General features: G+C 28.4%; 1 protein-coding gene across 1 annotated transcript; it reads right to left on the bottom strand.

Annotated features, from left to right (window-relative positions):
- Positions 1 to 704: 704 nt before the first annotated feature.
- On the bottom strand, positions 705 to 6996 carry LOC123305410 (protein DDI1 homolog 2). Its single transcript, XM_044887116.1, has 5 exons — positions 6585 to 6996; positions 6225 to 6440; positions 5083 to 5736; positions 3184 to 3427; positions 705 to 2083 (listed from the first exon to the last, which is right to left on the bottom strand). Exons 1-4 carry the CDS (start codon positions 6835 to 6837, stop codon positions 3195 to 3197), a joined length of 1356 nt encoding a protein of 451 aa, XP_044743051.1. The 5' UTR covers positions 6838 to 6996; the 3' UTR covers positions 705 to 2083; positions 3184 to 3194.
- Positions 6997 to 10623: the final 3627 nt, after the last annotated feature.

Below are 10623 nucleotides of genomic sequence, written 5' to 3' on the forward strand. Positions count from 1 at the left end.
TTTAATTTCACAAAACAAAAAATACACAAATTAAATCCAGAACGAATTCGCATAATAACAGAAAAATGTAAACAGGAAAAGGTAAAATAGAATTTAATTTCGTCTATTTCTGCTTCCTGGCTTTCAAATCATGCCAACTCGTTCTTTTATTTTTTATTACATTGTCAAAATGTAAGGTAAATCTCAAAAATATTGTAAACTTATTTTGAATTTATCTCATTTGGACGAATTATTTTATTTACAGAGTTTATTTAAACAAACTTGTCTGTTACGAATTAAAAAATAACAGAGGTTAAATATGTATAAAATTGCTATAAATTAGTTTTAAAATAGTCTGGTGTGTAAATGAGATCTTGGAAAATAAATGTCAAACTGTAAATTAATTGCATTTTCTCTGGCACGTTTTTCAATTAAATAATTGCCAAATTATGTGTTGTTTTAAATTCTTGTCTTTTAAATTATTATTAGGAGACTTAAAATAGATTAAAAAATTCAGCAATTTTATACAGTTTAACGGATTTTGCAATTTATTCCTCTATATTGGGTAGAAATTAATATTATTTCCGAGCAGTTCAATTTTTCAATATAAACACAATTTACTCATTTTGGTGCTATTGTGAATTCTATATTAGATTAACTTCTTCAATTGATTTGAAATGAAATCAGGAAGGGCTTTTAAATGGCAATGATAATTTAGTATGACAATTTTATATTATACTATATATATACAGTCTAGTAATTAAAATCTTTGCTTGATATGGCAACCATTTTTAGCCATTAATATAGCTTGTCATCTAATCATGCTTGTGTATTTTTAAACGCCCCCCTAAAGACATAATTTCACAGTTGCAATTCCCGAAAGCCATGCGTACCCGAAATTCATACAATCAATGAAAGAGAATTATCATTTTCGTATTAAAAATTCTTATTGTATTACTAAAATTCTAAAGGCACAAATAGATCGAAAAATTTAACTGCTAGAAAATCAAATTCACAATTAGTATCGAAAATCATTAATTTAAACCAATCTTACATGGGAAAATTTTCATTCCAAATGTAATCGAATTGACTAGTATCATTTTAAAGGAACTATTATACGTTTTTGTTTTAAAATTGTGATCTTATTACATAATTAAACATTTACAATTCCTAGATACTAAGGACACTACTAATTAAAAAGCCTCCATAACAACCACAATTCGTACTAGCTGCAAATTTAACAAAATGTTTGGTTTTTTTAAATACACACACATGGATAATCGGGAGTTTAACATTTAAATTGAAAATGATCCATATTTTGCAATAATATTTAGATATTTTTATTATCGATTGCAATAGCAATATCTGCCGTCGATTTCTATCCATCAAATCTAATTAAGATATTATTAAATTATTATCGGTGTGTGTACAAATTTAAAATAACAGCCTAACTTGGTGAAACGGAAAATGTCTATTATCTGAAACTACTTTGAAGTATCTAGCATTTTTAGAAAAAACTAAAGATAAAATCCGCTTGAACAAAGTTTGACTGCATTATGTAATGATTTTACAAGATATTTTTAATGTGATTACAAAAACTGGTATAAAATCTTTTATTCATAAAGTTTATTTCAAAAATTATTGTCTCGTGAATAAAATATTCTGTATCGCACAAAATTCTTACGTGTCACAAAAAACTATTAAGATATGTTTAATTAAAATCTGTGCAAAATTGAAACTATTCATCTTATAAAAACGAAAACTACAGACTATTGAATTTGAAATTTATATCATGCACTTAAATATAAAATTAGTTCCATAAAATGTTACTAGGGCCTTGCTTAAATGTATTTCTAGAATCAAGAAATTATTTAAATTTACTTTCCTCTTTTGTGACAAAATCTAAGTACTTGATGTTAGATCAATCAAAAGGCCATAAGATATGTGTTTTATAAAACAGCTGTGATAAAAACTCGAGACGAGGTGAAATTTTTATAGTACGGTGGTATTCAAGTTAATATAAATAAATATACAAAACAAATAGTTAATCCAAATAAAAACAAAAAAAGATTGCTTACGGTTTCTTAAAAATTTATAAATTTTCCTAAAAATAAAAAAATAAAATTTTAATATCTGGAAATTCTTTCATTTTGAAATTTTTTAGTGTTATTTTAAAAGGCACTCACTTAATATTCAAGCTTTGTCGAAACAACTTTACATGAAAACTTCAGAATATTTGAGCTTTAAATAACAGTATTAGGAAGTTTAACTACTTTGAAAGTTAAATATAAAGGCTGTTTCTTTTCACTTGAAATAAGCACATAACTTATTAAGAAAAATGTTACGAACTAATTTGAATTTGACCTCTAGCTAAAAAACTAACTTTTTTTCGAAAACAAAATAGATTGAGCAAAAATTTGATGCAAAATTATTATTTTCTTCTATTTTCGACATAGTAATTTTGCACGAAAGATTGCCAAGAGATAGTTTTCAATGACATAAAGTTGTAAAAAAAATGGCAAAAGCATTTACCGTCTCTGTAAGGTACTATAAATTCTCAAAGTTGTCGATATTTAACACGCAGAAGATAGGAATCCTTACTGTTCAGTAGACATTTTTGAACAATTTAATTCAATTTTTTATAGAAAATAACTTTGCAAACAAAACTAGATATATATAAATAAATAGAGCTGCTTGGAGCCTAAATAGGATTTAATTTACCATGTTGTTTACGAATAAATAAAAAACAAAGATTATTTTTGGGTGGATATTTAGTCTAATCCAGAAGTGAATAGTACAAACGGCAATGTTGTACAATTCACTTCTGTTCTGAGACCATGTGATGACTACTATAACGTGTTCACAGATGAGCAATATATGAAAGTGGGCGTTGCAGCGTTGGCAGATTTATTGCACTAATACAACTACTATCTAGAAAGCTGCCTTCACTTTCTTGCTAAGATATCGAGTTGTCTTTCACTCTGATAGAAATACCTAAATTTCAAATGACCATTTTTTTAATGATATATATAATTAAGGGTTGCTTTTGTCAATTTTTTTAAAACAACTTTTGTAAGATTTACAAGAGAGTTGTAAACCAAATCATCCAAATGACTTCATATTTTTTTTGGAAGCCAAAAAAAAAAAAAAAAAAAAAACACACAAAACAAAACGAAAACTTTCAATAAAATTTGTCCAATTTACCTGAGTATTCATTAATATTTGAGCGATTTCGCAAAAAGTGCTGCAGTTGCTTGTGTCATATCTCCATTAAAATTACGTAATTCTGCAATTACTTGAGCTCGTGTAAATCCTAAGTCTACTAATTCCTTAACTTCTTTTTCACTGAATCGATCAGTGATTTTAATTTCCTGAGATGAATCACTTGAAGTTGATTGTGGTACATTATGATTTTGTGATGTTGATGAGGACGATGATGTTGATGTGTCTAAAATATTTTTAAATTATCCTATAAATAAATTGATTTTTATGGCACAGGGTTGTGGTAAGCAGTTTTGGAAGTTAATTGCAAAATTTAGGCATTATTTTTGATATATTCTACACGAAGTGGGCTTCTGCAGATAGACTAAGGGCCAACGTATATAATCACTCGATCTTTTTATTAGATATATTTGGTGGTTGAAAAATACACATTTTTTAATGTGTGTAGTGCCAAATATTTCAAAGTGTCGCATTTTTATTGAACGCATGATACTATGCATCTAAAAAGATTTTCCCATAAGGAAATACTGGAAAGCAAAAGTATACATGACTAGAACATAATCTTATTTATCGGGGATTATTATGTATCAGATGACCTCAATTAACGATACGAGAACTCAATGTTTACTTAACTGGAACGAAAAATTAAGACAATTATCAAAATTGTAAATTTTATACCTTAAATTATAAAAGAAAAAACAGACATATTGGGTAAAGGTTTATTAGTAATGGTTAATACAATATAAAAATGGAGGTAAGAATACAAGGATATATAATTTAAAAAATTAGTCAATATACAATCCTTTTTTTTTAAAAAAACGACTTCAATTATTCTTTTTATGTTTTTTTCCTAGAAATAAAAGATATTTGAAATTACTAAAATACACATTATATCAAGCACAGGCAAGAGCACTTGGGCGAATTCAAATTGTTTTTGATTTTCCTAGTTCAGTTGAGTCGATTGCAACGAAATACCAACACATGGAACAAAAGTGGCACAAAAGTAAAAATAGCCAAGAAATTTACTTTTCAAACGGTTAATTTTTTTAACAATAAAAACACAGGCCGTGGACCGATAAACTGAATTGAATGTAATAAATCAATTTACTATTTAAAATTTTGTGTAATGTTTTTGAATTTATAAGTAAAACAGGATTTTCTTAAATTAACGATTTTAATCAAGGGACAAAGGCTTAAAGGTTAGAAGATCTAAGTTTATAGCCTATCATTTTTTTAAATAATAGGCTATGGAAACACTAGAGTATTTAAAGGTTATGGAAAATAAACCTATTTTTTTCACCTGATTACTAAGTTGGCACTAATCAGTGTCTGTTTACAGGCGACAAATTAGTAAGATATATTTGAAACATAGCCCAGGGAGAGAATACGTCAAAATTAACTTTGACTAAAAATGGTCGCCATATTCCTGCACAGCAAATAATTTAAATTCTAGATTGTATATGTATAGTATAAAAGAAATGACAGCCGCACAAAAATTATAAACCGAGTTTGTGGACAATGTATTAGTATCTCGTTTTTTCTCTATTGTTTCTCCCAAATATATTGATTTGTACTACTACCAATGAAAGAATTTATCGTCTAATAAACATAAATATGTACTTTACAATTTAAAAACGTTAGCCAATTATAAAAACAGTTAAATGATATCATCTGCATTCCCGAACATTTTTCATGATTTCATTTCGAATTTATTTAGATAAAAAATAAACAAATGAAAGACTAGAATCAAGTTCGTAACTACAATGTCCATAATAAGGTTTAATTCAGTCGCTAATAAGTCGCAAATGAGTTGTACATACGTTATTTTGTTTTGGGATTATCATTGCCTTAATATTAACTTGTTAGTAACATAAAACTTACTTTGTTGACTATTTCGAATGGCAGTTCTAAGGTCTTCATCAGCTATGTCATCATCAGATGCACCTGTTAAACGTGCACACTCTGGTAGCTCACGTTCGGATAAAAATTGTGTTTCAGTTCCAGTGGTTCCAATACGTAACACATTCGTTTTCAAATCTATACAACACTGATGTCTTTTTAACATATCTAAACCAAGTAACATATCCATTGGCTGTTCTTCAAGCACCGAAAAACTAGTTGTTAAATAATCGCTTTCAATTTGTATTTGAACCATATGAATACGTCCAATAATTTTTTGTACACCAACCCCTTTGGCAATACCTGCCCATCTTGTATCTACGAGTCTCATTATATTACATCTTTCAGCGCATGCCGCTGACATAATTGTAGTTTGAGCCCCAGAATCAATAAAAGCTTTTACTGGAAAGCCATTTACACGGCAGTTTATGTATAACATTACAACAGTACCAAAAGTTTCTGGATTATATTCCATAGCAGCTTCCATATTTGCTTCGATATTTTTTTGTCGAATCTCTTCGGCAATTAATCGTTGCGCTTCCGTATCAAACGGATGTGCATTCATCATACGTAATCGTTGTTTTTCACGTTCTTGTCGAGCTGCTACTTGTTCTTTTAAAACTTTCGCAAAACGATCTAAAAAAGTTAAGATATTAAATAAAAATCTTCTACGATCTAAATGCACCAAATTTTAACCCTCAATTCAGCAGTTTGCAAATTCCGCATGGTGAGAACATCAGAATGTGTAATAAATTACGATGTCTCGTAATTTTAATAACTGTATGTATTTTAAAACTGAATTCAGCCAAGTAAGCTTTATTTGCGAGACATCAATCATGAATATCGAAAAATCTATCAGATTTACATGGCACAATATATCCCTGGAAACTTGAACCGCGTTAAGCATCGAAAGATATAATTTGTTGAATAGCCAAGATGTGGTTTTTCGTGTTTTCAAACTAATTTTGTCATATGTAAGTTATACAAAAATTGAACAATTAATATTTTCTGAAAGGGCAGTTTCTTAGTTCATATACGATTATCAATGTAAACTAAGTTTTTAAAGGTTCAAAAAAGGGATGATTGGGTTATAAGATTATAATATATTATAAAATAGGACTCACCAATATTTCCAGACAACAATGCATCTGCTAGCCGTGGATTATTTTGTTTTAGTAAGGCTAATTGGTCAGGATTGGCTAAAAACATTTCACGTATCATTACAGGATCATCTTGCAATGAATTAGAAGAGGCAGCAGTTGGTTGTGGCTGTGGTTGTTGTTGTGCTCTGGAATCCATAGCTTGTGGAACCTGAATTCCACTAAAATCTAGTGAAAGATCTGAAATGATATTATTTTAGCTGAACATTAACCAAATCAAATTTTGTCTGCCGAAAAAAAAAAATATTGACGTTCTTTGAAATCAAACAAATTTAATTTGTTTATGCAAAACTATTGTTCTTAGTTACTAATATTCATATTTACCATCAGCCATTGCTAAATTCGAAGCTGAATTCATAATATGTTGTAAAATAACCACATCTCCATCCTTGATACCATGTGCTTTCATAGATTTTTTATCATCAATCAAAGGCCTGCCGTCGAACACAATCATTAATTCAGGTGCTGGTACACCTGATTCTACTTCGCAAAATGCTTTGAAATTTTCTAATTCTAAATCTTCTGATACATCCAGCACAAATATATCATCCGATAAAGTAGTCACCGTTACTTTCATTTTGAATTCTCAAAAACGAAATGGTAATGTTAAAACAACACAATAAATTTATACACATATGTAAAATGTACGTGTTGTTTTGTTAGTGTCAAACACAGCTCAGCATAAAACGAACTCCGCCATTATTGTTTATCAGCTGACACTACGGTGTCACTAGTCTCGCATATTGTACAAAAAGGGGATCCTGTATTTCGTTTAAAAATTTTTTATTTTATTATAAAATTTTCGTATATGAATTCTATGAGAATGGGTATAATGATAAATTGTTTGAATTTAAAGACGCACACTTTGATGCTTTTTGATGTAAAATGTTTAAAAGGTAATATTTTTTTGTTCAAGTTTGTCAATATTTTAAAAACTGTAGGTACTCTCAATTCAAAAAAAAGTAATTTCATGATAAAAATTGACAATACGTATTTCAAAAAGTGTAACGCAAAAATATTTTCTATAATATAATTACCAGAAAATATATTTCTTACAAAATTGCAAGTGCTATTATGTTATTTATATATTTTATCGTTCCACAATATACATGCTTTAATGTAATATATTAAAAATCAATTACTTCTCAATTTTCTTGAGACATATTATTTCAAACATTTATAATATATAGTACATTCCAATCATTTTAAGCAATTAAAATATCGTCTTTTAGAAGTGGAAATACATGTTTTACTGGTTGAAAATATTATATTACAACTTCACAAAGTAGTTTTTACAAAAATAAAACAATATTGTCTATAAAATATGAGTATCTAGTTCTCTTCCTTTAACCTTTAAAATATTAATATTGAGTTTGCAAACAATGAAATAATTAGGAACTGTCGTTTAATTATACAGCAATAGATTTAGAAAAAAAAATCGAGAAGGAATTTAGCAAAGCATGCTATGGAAGGGATACTTGCAAAAATATGCCTGCTAATTTCTTAGGAATAGTGACAGATTTGAATTTCGATTCAAACTTGATAAAATCCTCTATGACCTCGCTGTGTTGTGGGCTGTGAAGTACCTACGTTTTTGAAAGACACAACCGCATATACCTTTCTTCTAAAAAGTCTTCTCACATTTTCTCAGTAACCAGCTAACATTTCCGAAATGGAAGATAACAATGCCGTCAAATTCTTCTTCACAGATTTGAATCGTGTGTGGAAAGTTCCTTTGAACATTATCGCTCGACTGTTCGAATTAAGTCGGAAGCTGCCATCTTAAAATACCCGAATGATAACGCATGCTCAATAACTCTATCAGTATATTTTAAATTTAGAAGATTGAAATTTTTCAATAAAATATTTTCGAAGTTTTCACATCAGTTTGGGCTACTGAGAAAGCGTGGAACACTTTAAAAAAAATGTCTGTAACTGTACGTTTATAATTAATCGTCATGTCGTAATCTTGTGAAAGAAAACTTGACAAACAAAGAATTTTCTATTTTTGTAAAAAGTGTATCTTTTGTTTTATTTTATATAAAATATACTTTCAAGTGTAGGTACACATGCAAACAGTATGTTTCTGTATTCACTAACTAATTTATAAAAATATATCTTATGTTTCAAAAAATATTAAAAGTTTTATTTTTTTGAAATTTCCTTTTAAAAATTACCTACACATTTTCAAGTTATAAATCTGAACCATGTTTTAACGTTTTATTCATATTTAATATGACTCAGCTCATATTAGTTAGTCTAGGAGGTACCTATGAGTAAACGCCCTAAAAAATAATACATAGAAATCTGTATAAAATTTAATTAGGAGAATTTGCATAGCCTAAGTAAATTTTCTCAACTACCGCAAAATGTTTGGACAATATTAAACCGCATTCAACAGGGAGCTGAAGGAGGATAAAACAAAATTTTCGATTTCGATTCCCGAAAAAATTTTCAAAAAACAAAAATTGAAAGTAAAATTTAGAATAATCGATAAAAAATTACGCAAAATTTGAATTTATTAGTTTTCTCGATCGAAATTCAAAAGTAATAGGTATAAGCCTAGGAAAAAAATGTTTCCAATTTTTTTTAATTGGCTTTCATTTAAGAAAAAAAGAAACTGATTTTCATTTGACCATGAAACTGTCTAATTACAAAAAAAAAAAAACGTTATACCGGAATTGAATATCCCTCAATAAATAGCGCAACTTTTGTACGAAAAGTTTTTGCACTCCCTAGAACAAAAATGAAATGTCGCATTCACATAACCAATTTAGGTTAGGGTAGGTTAGGTTATGTTAAATTGACTGCTCACGCGAGACAAACTTGGGCCTTACTACACCAACCCATTACCACCATTAATTAAATTAATTTTTTTGTAGTGACGGCGGGAATCGAATTCGCTACCCTAGGAATACCGCGAAAGGAATTGGTTATGCTTTAACCAATTGAGCTTCTAGGGTCGAAACCAATTTAGTGAGATGTTGATCCCTGAAAAAAAATATTTGGCTTTTTTGTTAAAAAATTAATGTTTGGCTTTTTTGTAAAAAAAAAAAAAAAACAGTTGGCTCTCTTAATTTTATACAAAATAAAATTATAAATATATTCTATAATACCATCTCGTAGATTTCTTGGGTACCAGTTCTACATAAACCAAGCAACGCTTTGTACAAATGACATTACTAAATAGGTAATGCCATCTCGTGGATAAAATACCAAACAAAGCTTAAATAAACTTTGTTATTTTTATGATTTTTAAGAGTTGATTTTTATTCATACCTCCTAGACTAAATGAATTTACTGCGGTGATAGGCTTATTACAATAACAATACTTGGCAATGCCTTTATAAGTACAAATCAACTAAATTATGTATTATACCTAAATCAATTATAATGGCTCTTGTGTTGCTTTATTTTTTATTGTTGGGAATGTGGTCAATACATTCAAGTTGAATGACTTGATGACAAAATGAAAAATATATATTTATTATTATTCTTAATTTGTTTAAAACGTTTATTTCATATTAAATGACCTAATAAAGAGTGGCGTTATTTTTTAGCCCACAAACTCTTCGTGTTTTAAGACGCTCTTAAAAACAAGTCGCGAACAAATTATAATTATTTAACAAAAATTGTGAATTTTAAAAATGGTAGTATTTCTTTTCTTATTCATTAGAGACTAATTTTCAATAAATTGTCTGGGAATTTGTAATTTTTATTTTATTGTATAGAAGTCTAGGTTTGAAATGAGTATTGTTTGCTTATCTATCCCTAAGCCATATTCACCATGCCAAATAGCTTTATCCGGCCTTCTTTCATCTTAACTGCGTCGTTTTAGCTGGAGAGCATCTGATTTTTGCCGAGAAAAACTTAACATCTTGTTGAACTTAATTGTGAAATCCTTTAAAGTAATTTATTTAATTATAAGTGTAATTGAATATAATGTACTTTCCCGCGCTTCCACGAATATACATATTTTTTACAATAACCATGGGGAAAAGTGGATAATTTTAAATTCCTGGAAATAATAACTACATATCCTGATAAAAATAACATTAAAATAAAAATGTATGCGTCAGTCCAAAACTAACAGCGTCAAAAGTGAAACTTTTTATGTAATTCAAAAACTGTCAATGAGTGTACAAAAAAATACATTGCAGCAAAGAAAAATTGACTGGAAATTATAATAAAAATGATTTATAATAAAAATCAAGATAAATCTACAGACTATCCCCAATTAATTACTACGGAAGTTTCACTCGTACGCACTATTATTTACATATACATAAAACTATATACATATACGTACAAGTGAAACTTCAGTAGTAATTAATTCGGGATAGTCTGTAGATTTTTCTTGATT

The sequence above is a fragment of the Chrysoperla carnea genome, chromosome 1 (genome assembly GCF_905475395.1).
Source record: "Chrysoperla carnea chromosome 1, inChrCarn1.1, whole genome shotgun sequence".
NCBI classification, from domain to species: Eukaryota; Metazoa; Arthropoda; class Insecta; order Neuroptera; family Chrysopidae; genus Chrysoperla; species Chrysoperla carnea.